The sequence below is a fragment of the Rana temporaria genome, chromosome 3 (assembly GCF_905171775.1).
Source record: "Rana temporaria chromosome 3, aRanTem1.1, whole genome shotgun sequence".
In the NCBI taxonomy this organism is placed as follows: domain Eukaryota; kingdom Metazoa; phylum Chordata; class Amphibia; order Anura; family Ranidae; genus Rana; species Rana temporaria.
In genome coordinates, this window is record NC_053491.1 from 448,404,127 (window position 1) to 448,419,057 (window position 14,931).

At 45.8% G+C, this 14,931-nt stretch overlaps 1 protein-coding gene across 2 annotated transcripts in view; it reads right to left on the reverse strand.

Moving 5' to 3' along the window:
* The window catches only part of CC2D1A (coiled-coil and C2 domain containing 1A), a 125,683-nt gene that overhangs the window by 45,998 nt on the left and 64,754 nt on the right, over positions 1-14,931 (reverse strand). For both annotated transcript variants that reach the window (XM_040346602.1, XM_040346601.1), the window contains exons 14-15: positions 6,440-6,612; positions 6,230-6,352 (exon numbers count right to left, since the gene is read on the reverse strand). In XM_040346602.1, coding sequence (XP_040202536.1) covers positions 6,230-6,352; positions 6,440-6,612 — 296 coding nt within the window. The remainder of the gene's footprint in view (positions 1-6,229; positions 6,353-6,439; positions 6,613-14,931) is intronic.

The following is a 14,931-nucleotide window of genomic DNA, read 5'->3' on the forward strand; positions in this document are numbered from 1 at the left end:
ACCGGACCCCGGAGCTCCGGTAAAGGCAACTTAAATGCTGAGTGAACCATGTCTGTCAAAGACTGGACCCACAGACTCTCCGCTTGGGAGGCTGAGAATGGTTCTTCAACAGTAGATTCCTCAATTTCTGAACCCTCTGGATTCTCGTCCAGTAGGTCCTCCGGAAACTCTAATTCCTCCGGCGAGAGAATTTCAGCATCTGAGGATACAAATTTAGGCGAAGGGGATCTAGTCCGTTTCTTGCCTGGTAAAGACTTAGCGAACATAGCCGCCAATCTTTCCTCTAGCCCTCCCAAAGAGGCAGCTAGCATTTCCTCTGTGACAAACACAGGGTTGGGTGGATCTGGGCCAGCCGCCGCACCAGACCCCCCTATTGGCTCAACCAAGGCGGCCACAACTTGGCTACTAGGTGGGGAGAGTACTGGCATAGCCTGACTCATGTCCTCAGAATCCGAGGGGGAGCCCTTTTGTTTTTTGGCATTTTTTGCCCCTTTTGATCCTGAGCCTTTGGGAGCCATAGTACAATACCGAGGTACCCCTGCATGCAACAACTGACTGTTTGCAGCTAGGAATAGTTTAAGAGGTTTAGGGAACAGCAGGATTACTAGTGTCCAAAAACCCCTGGTGAGGCCGTGTATGTTTATTCAAAAAATAAAGGAAAAAAAATCTCTTTTTTTTTTTTTTTTTTCAATATGATATTATGTTCCTTTAAAATAAAATGTATATATATATTCTTTTTTTTTTTTTTTAAAACATACGGCCCCACCAGATCTCTTTTCCGGCCTCCAACCTGCTGCAAAGGGGAATTTTTGGCTTGATAAAAAGAAAATAGGCCAAGCCTAGGATGTACTACCCCTTTCCTGCCACCGGGGGTCACCGGAATGCCGCTCTGCGTCCCCTCTCCTCCAGCATCAGCTCAGACTGAGCCATGAATGCAGCCTGTCTGTTCTTAACAGACGCGAAGGTACGCCTCTTCCTGCGCTCTCTCCGCCCCCTCCTCCCGAACGGCGCGAAACCGTCTATTTTGGCGTGCCCGCGCGCGCGCCTGTCAGGAAGGAGAGAGACACATGGAGACGCGCGACAGGCGCTACAGAGGCAGGGAGAGAGGATCGTGCCGACGGCTGCAGGGCGGCAAATTTGAACCCCCGGACAGGTAGGCACATAACAGAGACTCTTAGGGACTCAGTTTTTTGCCCAGAAAAGGATTCAAGATGACCCTATCTGACCAGCAGGGCAGCAGGTAGCCAGCAAAGATTCACTTGGACAGGGGAACCAGAGATGGGGGGGGGGGGAAATCAGACCATCCTGTCTACACACAGACATAGTGACCAAGGTGCCTATGCAGAGCATACTCAGGCTACCCCCCCTTTTTGATCACCCCTGGGGAGCCCGCTGTCGAACCAAGTTCCGCAGGCTCCCCACTTACCTGCTCCATGCCGCAGGACGTTTGCAAGCAAACATAGTCCAACCTTCTCCCATCTCCGTGGGTAGTGTAGTAGACCATCAGGCACTGGGGTCCTAGAAGGAACCGCTGTCCTGGACCTATATAGCACCCCGGCAAACAGGATACTTTTGGCTTTGGAAAAAAGCTCCAAGTCCTGGGCCCAGGGTCCAGCCCTCCAGAGAGGGCATTATAGGCAAAACCCCATGGATTTTGGGGCCCGGGTACTGTCCACTTCGGCACTGAGGCACTCTGGACAGATCCGGTTAGCCTGCCAAAATCCTAAGGATATGGAGGCAAGCTATTCCGTGACCAACACCTAAGACACTGGCGAAAAAACTGAGGTACTCCTCCTATGGGAGGGGGTTATATAGGGAGGGGCACTTCCTGTTTGAGATTGCCAGTGTCCATCACCTGAAGGTACTCCATATAACCCACATAGTAATGAATATGCCGCTCTGTGTCCCGTGATGTACGAGAAAGAAATAAAAACCGCAGAGGTGATCAAATACCACCAAAAGAAAGCTCTATTTGTGGGGAAAAAAAAGACGCCAATTTTGTTTGGGAGCCACGTCGCACGACCGCGCAATTGTCTGTTAAAGAGACGCAGTCCCGAACTGTAAAAACCCCTTGGGTCTTTAGGCAGCATTTTGGTCCGGGGCTTAAGTGGTTAATACTTTTATAATTTGCTTCAATTATTGAGGTATTGATGAGTGATCTTGATTTCATCTATATTGGCAGAACATCTGTATCAGTTACCGGCATGCCTGGGAGTGACGTCATCGCGGCTCTGGATAATCAGAGCCGGAGCCGCGATACCTGAAAGCAAGCTCCAGGAGAGATGTCCGTGGCCGGAGGGGGGCAGAGGATGGCTGCGGGGGCTTCAATCTAAGGAAAGAACCTCATAATGAGCTAGTATGCTATGCATACTAGCTCATTATGCCTTTATCTTACAAGTTTTTATTTTAAGGGTGTACAACCACTTTAACATTGTGGGATGTCCCCATGTGGGGGCTCGTCCCCCATATTGGAGTCACATTTTCTTCTATAAATCAGTTAACTTCTCAAAGTTTTGAAAGAGCATCTTATTTGCACAGCAGATTATCTCATCCCTGGCAACGATAATCCCTTATAATCATTGCTAGGACACGGATAATTGAGCTTCAGCCACATGGATGTGTTACCGTGGCCACTCGCTCAGCCTAGTTGACTCGCTCATTAGCTGTACTATGGTTTATGTGCGTAAGCAGCTGTTTTTGAGAGTATATAAAGTGAGTGTCTACCATATTCTTTGATAACAAGTGGCTTTTGAATGGGGGGGGAGACACAGTTCTTGTACTTTGCCAAGTTGTTCTTGTGCTTTTTTCCAAATCTCAATAAAAACTATTGGGAAAAAAGAAAAGATGTCGTGCCTGGCTGCTGGTTACCTTCACCAAATCTAAGCTTTAGCCACTTCAATACCGGGCACTGCCCCCCCCTTTCCTGCCCAGGCCAATTTTCAGCTTTCAGCGCTGCCACATTTTAAATGACAACTGCGCAGTCATGCTACACTGTACCCAAACAAAACTTATCATTTTGTTCCAACAAATAGAGCTTTCTTTTGGTGGTATTTGATCACCACTGTGCGCAAAAAAAAAAAAAAAAAAAAGATGATTTTTTTTTTTTACCGCTTCAGCCCCGGAAGATCTGGCTGCTCAATGACCAGGCCATTTTTTGCGATACGACACTGCTATACCCAAACAAAATTTGATGTATTTTTTCCCCACAAATAGAGCTTTCTTTTGGTGGTATTTGATCACCTCTGCGGTTTTTATTTTTTGCGCTATTAAACATAAAAAGAGCGACAATTTTGAAAAAATAAATAAATATTATATCTTTTACTTTTGGTATAGTAAATATCCCCAAAAATGTTTTATTTTTTTCCTCAGTTTAGGCCGATACATATTCTTCTACATATTTTTAACCAAAATGTCAAAACATTGATTGTAGATGCTATAACGTTTGCGCAAACCAAACTGTGGGAAAGATATATGGCATTTAAATGGCGCGTGTGTGTGTGTGTGTGTGTGTGTGTGTGTTATATATATATATATATATAATTATTTTTTTACTAGTAATGGTGGTGATCTGCGATTTTTTGCAGTATTGGGACGGACAGGTCGGACACTTGACACATTTTTTGGACCACTGACATTTACAGAGCGATCAGTGCTATAAATATGCACTGATTACTATGTAAATGTCACAGGCAGGGAAGGGGTTAACACTAGGGGGCGATCAAGAGGTTAACTGTGTTCCCTATTGTGTGTTCTAACTGTGGGGGGGAAGGAGATGACAGATCCTGTTTTCTACTTTGTAGAAAGACACAATCTGTCCTTCTCTCCTCAGACAGCACAGGGATTTGTGTGTTTACACACACACACACACACACACACACACACCTGTGCTCCCGCTCATGCACGAATTGGCACATGGCCGGCGGCGATCACGCCTGCCGGCCACATGCATCGGGTTCCCCGCACTGGGCACTGATAAAGCAGCACTGATGAGCACTCATAGGTGGCACTGATTGGCCACACTGGCAGGCATTACTGATGGGCACTGATTGGCATCCCTGATAATCAATACGCCGATTATCAGCAGACACCCCCCCCCCTCGCCAGGAGAGCAGCCAATAAGCTCTCCTCTACCTATGCCTTTCAGCACGAATAGAGGGAAAGCCGATAAACTGCACTTCCTGTTTACGATGTGGTCAGCTGTGATTGGACACAGCTGATCACATGGTAAAAACCCTACAGCAGAGGATCTTCATGGTGGACTCCATTTACTAAATTAGGTGACTTCTGAAGGCAATTGGTTCCACTAGATTTTAGTTGGGGGTATCATAGTAAAGAGGGGTGAATACAAATACACCCCACACTTTTCACATATTTATTTGTAAAAAAAAAAAATGAAAAACATTTAGCATATTCCTTCCACTTTTGGTCTATCACATAAAATACATTTACATTTTTGGTTGCAATATGAAAAAAGGTGGAAAATGTCAAGGGGTATGAATACTTTTTCAAGGCACTATACATTACATGGGACAGAGCACAGGGCACGTTGTATGGGACACAGCTGGGTACACTATAGTCCTGGCTTTCTTCTTCTTTAGGGCCAGTTCACACCACATGCAATCCAGTGTTTTTTTTTCTGCATCAAAAGACGCACGGAAAGTATGTTATATATATTTTTTTAACCACTTCGTTACCGGGCCTACTTTGGCACTTTTCTCCATTATGTAAAAATCACAATTTTTTTGCTAGAAAATTAATCAGAACCCCCAAACATTATATATTTTTTTTTAGCAGACACCCTAGGGAATAAAATGGCAGTCATTGCAACTTTTTTTCTCGCACGGTATTTGCGCAATAATTTTTCAAACGCCTTTTTTTAGGGAAAAAAAACAGTTTCATGAGTTAAAAAATAACAAAACAGTAAAGTTAGCCCAATTTTTTTGTATAATGTGAAAGACGATGTTACGCCGAGTAAATAGATACCCAACATGTCACGCTTTAAAATTGCGCACACTCATGGAATGGCGCCAAACTTCGGTACTTAAAAATCTTCATAGGCGACGCTTTAATTTTTTTTACAGGTTACTATTTTTGAGTTACAGAGGAGTTCTAGGGCTAGAATTGTTGCTTACTCTCTAACGCACGCGATGATACCTCACATGTGGGGTTTGAACGGTGTTTACATTTGTGGGCGGGACTTGAATGTGCGTTCGCTTCTGCACGCGAGCGACCGGGACAGGGGCGTTTTAAATTTTTTTTATTATTATTTTATTTTTTACTTAATTTTTTTATTTTTACACTTTTTTTTTGATCACTTTTATTCCTATTACAAGGAATGTAAACACCCCTTGTAATAGGAATCAGTGTGACAGGTCCTCTTTATGGAGAGATGTGGGGTCAATAAGACCCCACATCTCTCCTACAGGCTTACAAGCATGAAATCGGTGAAAAAAAAATCACCGATTACATGCCGACAGCCGCAATAGCGGCTTTGTTTACTTTCGGGTACCGGGCGTGATGTCATAACGTCGCGCCCGGTCCTCCGACAGTCATAGAGATGACTGTGACCGTCTGGTCACCAGTCATCTCTATGGTTCACCAACGAGCGTCGGCCGATTCGCTCTCCGGGCCCCCGATGGCACGGGAGAGCCCGGAGAAGCACCGGATGGCGGCGGGAGGTCCCCTCCCGCTGCCTAGAAGAACGATCGAGTGGTGGAACCGCTGCTTTGATCGTTCTTCTGGTGCACAGAATCGCTGGCTGAAGACGGCGATATCTGAATGATGCCTGCAGCTGCACCCATCATTCAGATATCACCGCACAAAGCCGAGGACGTCCCAGAACGTTCTCTGGGTCTCAAGTGGTTAAATGGCACAGTTCACACCAGTGCTTGCAGTTTCAGAACTAGAACATGCTGCATTTTACCTGCACTGGACTGTAATGGAACGCTGTAAAAAGCATCAAAAATACACTGGAATGCACCTAAAATGCACTGGAACGCACATGTCCTTATTTAAAGGTGAAGAAAAAAATGCATGAGCCGCATCAAAAATGTGCATGCAGAAAAGCATCTGGACTGCGTTTCTATGGTGTGAACTGGCCCATGTTAAAACAAGAAAGGCCCATAGTCATTTTTAGCAGGGGTTCGGAAATGTATTTCAAGGTTTCATTCATGTTGAAAAAGACTGTATTAAAGGAATTAAATCCAGCCTGTCAATAAGCAGTGCCTACCTCATGCTGCTTCTTGAGCTGCTCCATGATCTTGTTGTACTTCTCACCATTCTGGGCTGAGGCGGCACCTTTCCTCTTTGGGTCCAGACTGAAATCGCCCTCGCTAACGGGAGCAGGGGGTACCTGTGGTTGAACATGAAGGGTCACATATTTGCCCTTGCAAGCAGAGGCACAATTACATTACAGCCAGTGCTATATTTCCTAAGCTACCTTGGTGATATCCACAGGCAGTCCACCACGTGATGCCTCCAGCATTTGGTCCAGGCCCTTGGCTTGGCGTAGGTACATCTTGGCCCCTTCAATGTCTTTGTGTTGTTTGGAACGGAGGGCAGCTGCCATAAGCTGTTTCCTTCTTCCTTCCAGAAACTGCAGCTGCTGCCCAGCTACAAAGTAGTGGAGGAGAGAAAAGAGGAGAGATTTAGGAAAGTGGACCAATAAGGAGCTGAAATTGCAGTACAGTAGACCCCGTCTCCTCAGGGCCCACTAACAGGCCAGGTTTGCAAGATAACTGAAATACATCACAGGTGATATCATTTGCTGCTCAGTGATTGCAGTATTCTAGTCTGCATCTCCCCAAGATAATACATAAAACCTGGCCTGTTCGTGGGCTCTAAGGACAGTGTTGAGGACCACTGCCGTAGACACGATAAACGGTGAAAGCTCTAGACCGCAGGGATAAGCAATTAGCGGACCTCCAGATGTTGCCAAACTACAAGTCCCATGAGGCATAGCGAGACTCTGACAGCATCAATCATGACACCCAGAGGCAGAGGCATGATGGGACTTGTAGTTTGGCAACAGCTGGAGGTCCGCTAATTGCTTATGCCCGCTCTAGAGCTAATAGGAATGGCTGAAGACAGACTCTGCTATTGCTCCTGACCTTCTAGAAGTGATAGCTACCTGGCTGTCACCATCATGTAATTTAACCACTTAAGCCCCGGACCAATATGCTGCCTAAAGACCCAAGGTGTTTTTACAGTTCGGGACTGCGTCGCTTTAACAGACAATTGCGCGGTCGTGCGACGTGGCTCCCAAACAAAATTGGCGTCCGTTTTTCCCCACAAATAGAGCTTTCTTTTGGTGGTATTTGATCACCTCTGCGGTTTTTATTTTTTGCGCTATAAACAAAAATAAAGCGACAATTTTGAAAAAAATGCAATATTTTTTACTTTTTGCTAAAATTAAATATCCCCCCAAAAACATATATAAAAAAAAAAATTTTCCTCAGTTTAGGCCGATACGTATTCTTCTACCTATTTTTGGTAAAAAAAAATCGCAATAAGCGTTTATCGATTGGTTTGCGCAAAATTTATAGCGTTTACAAAATAGGGGATAGTTTTATTGCATTTTTATTATTTCTTTTTTTTTACTACCAATGGTGGCGATCATGACTGCGACATTTTGGCGGACACTTCGGACAATTTTGACACATTTAAATTGCATTCTTTATTGTGAAAATGACAGTTGCAGTTTGGGAGTTAACCACAGGTGGCGCTGTAGGATTTAGTGTACACTTAGTGTGTGTTTACAACTGTAGGGGGGTGTGGCTGTAGGAATGACGTCATCGATCGAGTCTCCCCTATAAAGGGGATCACTCGATCGATGCAGCGCCATAGTGAAGCACGGGGAAGCCGTGTTTACATACGGCTCTCCCCGTTCTTCAGCTCCGGGGAGCGATCGCGACGGAGCGGCTATAAACAAATAGCCGCGCCCTCGTCCCGGATCGCTCCCCGAGGGAACCCAACTGTACGTGCGTCTAGGCAGGCACGTACAGGTACGTTGATGTGCCTGTCCGTGCCATTCTGCCGACGTATATCTACATGAGGCGGTCGGGAAGTGGTTAAAGGGGTTGTAAAGGAATTTTTTTTTTTCATAATAAGCATCCTTTAGCTGCAGACATTCCTCTTTTCACTTCCTAATTGTTAGTTTTTGCTCAGAAGTTGCTCTATTTCTTCTCTGTTCTGTTCACTTCCTGCTTGTCCGATTTTACTGACCACCGTGATGGGAGGCTTTACTGCGGTGGTCAGTGATGTGCTCGCCCCCTCCTGGGAACTACATCTGTGTGGCAGGACGCACTCTACATATTAGAGACTTCAAGGAGGTGTGAATTACTAGGCGTGCCGCAATTCATACTGGGAAATGTAGTTCTTACATGAACGAGCGCGGCTAACCAGGAAGTGAATGAGAGAACAGAAACTAGAACACCGGAGGTGATATAGATGAAGGAATTTATTAGGTATTTACTTGTTTTTTAACAGAATCATTACACTATTCTGTCTGTCTACCTTGCAGACATTCATTTTAGGCAAACATTTTTTTCCTTTACAACTCCTATAAGGTTCTAAATCTGAATAAGCATGCAGATTGTAAAGTCAGAATCCTGATGTGCATACTTGTTTTAAGTTATAGAAAATTATTAAAGTAGAACTATAGGCAAAACGTTTATTTTCATTTTGGGGTATAACCCGTCAGATATTTTTTTTCGCCATCTCTGTGTCCCATTTCAGAGATTTACCTTCACTTCCTGTCCCATAGCCAAACAGGAAGTGAGGGGAAATCCCTGTAAATCAATGGAATTCCTTGGGGACCCACAACTCACCAGAACTAGTGTACCCATTGGAGGATTTCCCTTAAGTCTCTTGATTTCACTTTCAAACGATAAACAGGACCAATAGAGAGGGTGAATCTCCTTAATGCATTAGGTAAAGTAGAAGTTGACCCAAAACCTAACCAGCTCTAAAATCTACTTGCAGCCACATTCTAAAACGAATCTATCTAGCCCTGTAAGGAAGAAAATCGCTATACATACCTTTTCTGAAAACGCTCCGAACCGGTCTCAAGCAGATGCTGTGTGCAGAACAGAACTGACAATGGCTGTGAAGTGACATCACCCATAAAGATACTATGGGGCTTCCGTTGTCAGCTGCCTCTCCTGCACACGCTGAAGCGGCCGCTGACAGCTCAGTGTTGGACCAGATCGAAGCACCTGCAGAAAAGGTAAGTATAGCGATTTCTTCTTTACAGGGCTAGATAGATCAGTTTTAGAATGTGGCTGCGAGTAGGTTTAGAGTTAGTTTTGAGTGAACTTCTACTTTAAAAGTGGCTGTAACGCTAGAAAAATAAACAAAATGCTCCCGTCCTCTTAAAGGCACGAGATATAGCACAAAGCTTTTTCCATGTCAGTTGTCCCTTTCTATGCTGTACAATACCTGGCTGATCCTGCCTATTCCTGTCTTGCCCTCTTGTAAACTGACCATGTTTATTATGGCTGCTGATCTCTGATAGCGTGGTCAGTTTACATGCCTCAGTCACTCTGCTCTCTCCTCAGCGCTTCTTCATCTCCCCCTCCCTCTCTCCCTGTCATTTCCATAGTCTGTGTGAGAGCCAATTACCTCCTCTCCCCTCCCATGCCTGTAATTCCATTCCCTGAAGATGCTCCAGTGCGTGTAAAGTAAAGAAACATGTATTAATTACTTTGATCCTCTCTGTTTTAGGCCCCTGGTCAGTACAGTGTGTGTGTTTTCCTAAAATTATAATGCTAAAATACCTTCTGTGCAGACACCTGACCTTCCTCTACTACTGGGATATGCATTTAGAGGACCTCCAGCTGTTGCAGAACTACAAGTTCCATGAGGCTTAGCAAGACTTGGACAGCCACAAGCATGACACCCAGAGGCAGAGGCATGATGGGACTTGTAGTTTTGCAACAGCTGGAGGTCCGCTAATTGCATATCCCTGCTCTACTAGCTTGCATTCAGAGGGAACTTTCAGCCCCTCCCACTGTAATTACTTACTCCAGAAGGGAAGTAGAGGGAGGTCACGTGTCTGCACAGCAGGGCTCTGCAAAGAAGGTATTTTGCATTATAATTTAGGGAAAACGCATACACTGTACTGAACAGGGACCTAAAACAGAGGATCAAAGTACTAAATACATGTAACTTTACAACCACTTTAAGAATATTGGGACAAACTATTTACCACTGGCAGGAGTGCCAACAATGATCAGCTTTTATTTATGTAACAAATTTATCCCAAAAGGAAAAAAAATCTATTGCTGCAACTGCTTGTGTAACTGGGAGCAAGAGCTGGAGTTTGGCTTCAATTTGTTAGTGTAACTAAATCTGCTAATACATTTAACACTCCCCTCCCCTAGACCAGTGGTCCCAAAACTGTGGCCCGGATGTGATCCATTGCTTGCCTTTATCCGGACCTTGAGGCACTACTCCTGCCATTGAAACCAACATTGGGGACTATGGGCCAGATTCCCAAATGAGATACGACGGCATTTCTGCCGATACGCCGTCGTATCTCTGCGACTGATTCATAGAACCAGTTACGCATAGATAGCCATAAAATCTGACAGGTGTAATTGTTTTACACTGTCGGATCTTAAGATGCAATACCGCGGCCGCCGCTGGGGGGGAGTTCGCGTCGTAAACCAGCGCCGGGTATGCAAATTAGGAGTTACGGTGATCCCCGACGGTTTTTCGCGTTTGCTACGTCGCCGCTAGTCTAGTTTCCCGTCGCAAAGTTAGTTGTTTTTTTGGCGCGTTAACTTTACACAGCAATTGTATTGCTGTGTAAAGTATGGCCGTCGTTCCTGCGGGAATACGGAATTACGCTACGCACGTCGCCGTTCAAAAAAATGACGTCACGGCGCGCAAAGCACGGCGGAAGTTAAGAAACGGAGCATGCGCAGTAGGTCCGGCGCGGGAGCGCGCCTAATTTAAATGGCACACGCCCTTGCGCCGGAGGCCGCCGGCGTAGTTTTCATCGCAAGTGCTTGGTGAATCAGGCACTTGCGATGAAAAATTGCGGCGGTGTAACGTATCCGCCGCTGCCCTACGTGAATCTGGCCCATAATTTCTGCCCTAAACTGGCCCTTTGTTTAGAAAGACTCCTGATCTAGACTGATATTGCTGCTGTCCAAAAGGCGCCCCCCTGTGTTCCTTCATCCAGAGTGGGGGCACTCTAATACAATACAGGCATACCCCGCTTTTAAGTACACATTGGGGTTTATTTACTAAAGCTGGAAAGTGCAAAATCAGGCTCACTTCTGAATATAAACCAATAAGCTTCTAACCCCAGATTGTCCAATTAACCACTTAAGGACCGCCTCATGTACATATACGTCAGCAGAATGGCACAGGCAGGCACATCCACGTATATATACGTCCTCTGCTTGACGTGGGTCGGGGGTCCGATCGGGACCCCCCCCCGTACATGCGGTGGTCCCCGTGGCTTCAGGAGCGATCCGGGACGACGGCGCGGCTATTCGTTTATAGCCGCTCCGTCGCGATCGCTCCCCGGAGCTGAAGAACGGGGAGAGCCGTAAACACGGCTTCCCCGTGCTTCACTGTGTCGGCGCATCGATCGCGTCATTCCCTTTATAGGGAAGACACGATCGATGACGTCATTCCTACAGCCACACCCCCCTACACTAGTAAACACATACACAGTGATCCCTAAATGTTACAGCGCCCCCTGTGTTTAACTCCCAAACTGCAACTGTCATTTTCACAATGAAGAATGCAATTTAAATGCATTTTTTGCTGTGAAAATGACAATTGTCCCAAAAATGTGTCAAAATTGTCCGAAGTGTCCGCCATAATGTCGCAGTCACGAAAAAAAAATCGCTGATCACCGCCATTAGTAGTAAAAAAATAAAAATGCAAAAAAACTATCCCCTATTTTGTAAACACTATAAATTTTGCGCAAACCAACCGATAAACGATTATTGCGATTTTTTTTTAACCAAAAATAGGTAGAATACGTATCGGCCTAAACTGAGGAAAAAAAAAATGTTATATATGTTTTTGGGGATATTTATTATAGCAAAAGTAAAAAATATTGCATTTTTTTCAAAATTGTCGCTCTATTTTTGTTTATAGCGCAAAAAATAAAAACCGCAGAGGTGATCAAATACCACCAAAAGAAAGCTCTATTTGTGGGGAAAAAAGAGATTTCTTTATCGTACATCACGGGACACAGAGCGGCATTCATTACTATATGGGTTATATGGAGTACCTTCAGGTGTAGACACTGGCAATCTCAAACAGGAAATGCCCCTCCCTATATAACCCCCTCCCATAGGAGGAGTACCTCAGTTTTTCCGCCAGTGTCTTAGGTGTTAGTCATGGTTTAGCTTGCCTCCACATCCTTGGGATTAGGTGAGCTAACCGGTTCTGTCCAAAAAAGCCTCAGCGCTAAAGTGGTCAGTAACCGGACCCCAAACCCTTGGGGTATAGCCCATAATGCTTTTCTTTTTAGAGAGCTGGACCCTGGGCCCAGAACTTAGAAACCTTTGGGTGCCTAATGTTTCTGTTGCCAGAGTGCTATATGGGCCCAGGACAGTGGATCCTTCATAGGAACCCAGGGCCTGAAGGTCTAGACATCCCCACCGAGATGGGGGAAGATTGGGCCTCTTGCTTGGCAAAGTCTTGCGGCATGGAGCAGGTAAGTGAGGGGAAAACTTGCGGAACTTGGTTCTTAGCAGGTTTTTTCTGGGGGGTCACAGGGGACATGCCTAAAGTTATGCACTGCATCTGGCAAACTAGTCACATATCATAAAGATAGGATGGCTCTATATGTATTATTCCCCATAAGATGTGACCTCCCTTGTAGTGTTGGAAAAGCATTGAGTGGGGCCTGTGTGATATAAAATTATATGTGTGTGTCAGAGAGCTGTGCTTACCTGCAAGCCTCCAGGCGATGCTCCATTCAGTCTTCCTCCTCACGGCCTGCAAAGCAGGCAAAACGCTGACCTCCTCATGGTTCCAGGCTGCAGGCTGCAGTTTGCTGGAGCAGAGAGGTCCCTTCCTCCCAACCCCACCCCCCCCCCTGTCGGGAGGGGCATTTCCTGTTTGAGATTGCTGGGGGGGAAGGGCGGGTCAGTGGCTTAAGGAAGGGGCGGCCCTTCCTTGTTTGTTCCATATAGCTCATTCAATACTTTGGAACTGAGGAGGAAAGACCAGAACGGCAAGCACGGGGCGCCGAGGACACACAGTGGCCAGAAAGAATATTGCAGTCTTCAGAAGACTGTTTTCAAGCCTAGGAATAGGCTGTTTCTTTTCCATCTCATAGTTTTTCTTGCAATACTACTCAGGGGGACAGAATGTTTTTTCTTTCCTAGATTTGAAAAAAAAAAAAAAAAAAGATTTTTTTTTGGAAAAAAAAAAAATAAAAAATAAAAAAAAATAAAGAAAGTGTCATCTAGGGGAGAGGAAGCATTTTTTATCCCCCAAACAGGTGTTTGGGCATTTAACTATTTATAAGTCCCAGGTACCAATAAGTAGCAGGTGTACCTCGGTATTGTACCATGGCATCAAAAAACAAGGGTACAAGAGGTGGGGATTCCCCCAGAGAGTCTGAGGTCTCGGACAAAGCTATGCCGCTGCTTTCCCCACAGGGAGCCTTGGGGCCATCGGGATCTGGGGCTGGAGCTGACGCGGGTCAGTCCAACCCTAAGATGGTCACGGAGGAGGTATTACTCACCTCTTTAAAAGAGATGCAGAAAAGCATGGGTAAAATGATAGCCGCAGCTATGCGGGGCAGTAAGCGGAATAGATCTCCGTCGCCCGAGCGCGGACCCTCAGAAGAGGAGGTCCTTTCCTCAGGGGAATTGGACGACCTCTTGGACAAGGACCAAGTAGGTTCAGGGATCGAAGATCCGGATACAGAGGAGTCTGGGGCAGTCTCCCTGAGGGAGAGCTGGTGGATTCAAGGATTGTCGGACTTGGTCCATAGGGCATTCAACTTGCCAGTACCAGATCTCCAGGTATCGACGGTTTCAGCTTTGGGCTCACTGAGGGCGCCTCAAAGCAATGCTGTGTTTCCGATCCATCCTCTATTAGAGGGAGTTTTGTTCCAAGATTGGAACAAGCCAGATAAGATCTTCTTACCACCTAAGAAGTTCTCTGTCCTATATCCTATGGAAGAAAATTTTTCCAAAAGATGGGCTACTCCTGCAGTGGACGCAGCCATCTCATGTGTTAACAAATCGTTAACATGCCCTGTAGAAAACATACAGGTGTTCAAGGATCCAGTTGATAAGCGCTTGGAAGCACTACTTAAGAACTCCTTCACTACTGCAGGGGCAGTAGTACAGCCAGCTGTGGCTGCGATTGGGGTCGCTCAAGCATTATCGGATCAATTTAAGCAGATGCTTAAACTTATTCCTGCCCAGCAGGCAGAAGAATTTTCGGATGTCCCTAAGGCCATATGTTTTACGGTAGACGCAATCAAGGATTCTATCCAGCAAGCGTCACGTTTATCGTTATCCCTTATCCATATGAGAAGACTCTTATGGTTAAAAAGCTGGGAGGCTGAGCCCCCATGCAAGAAGCTCCTGGTAGGGTTCCCCTTCCATGGAGGACGACTCTTCGGAGAAGACCTAGATAAATACATTCAGACCATTTCAAACGGCAAGAGTACTCTCTTGCCAACTAAGAAGAAGGTTCAGGGGCCTGCGTTTAAACGACAGTATTCCCCTGGGCAGGGGCCCTCTAATGCCAAGCAGTATCGACGGCCTCCTGCAAAAGCAAACTTCGGCTTCAACAGCAGATCACAAGGACAGGCTGTTAGAGGCAAAAGGCAGTGGTTTCGCAAACCAGCAAAACCAGCCCCCAAGCCAACCTTATGAAGGGGCGCCCCCACCCACGAAGGTGGGGGGAAGGCTGCGACTCTTTTCAGAGATTTGGGAA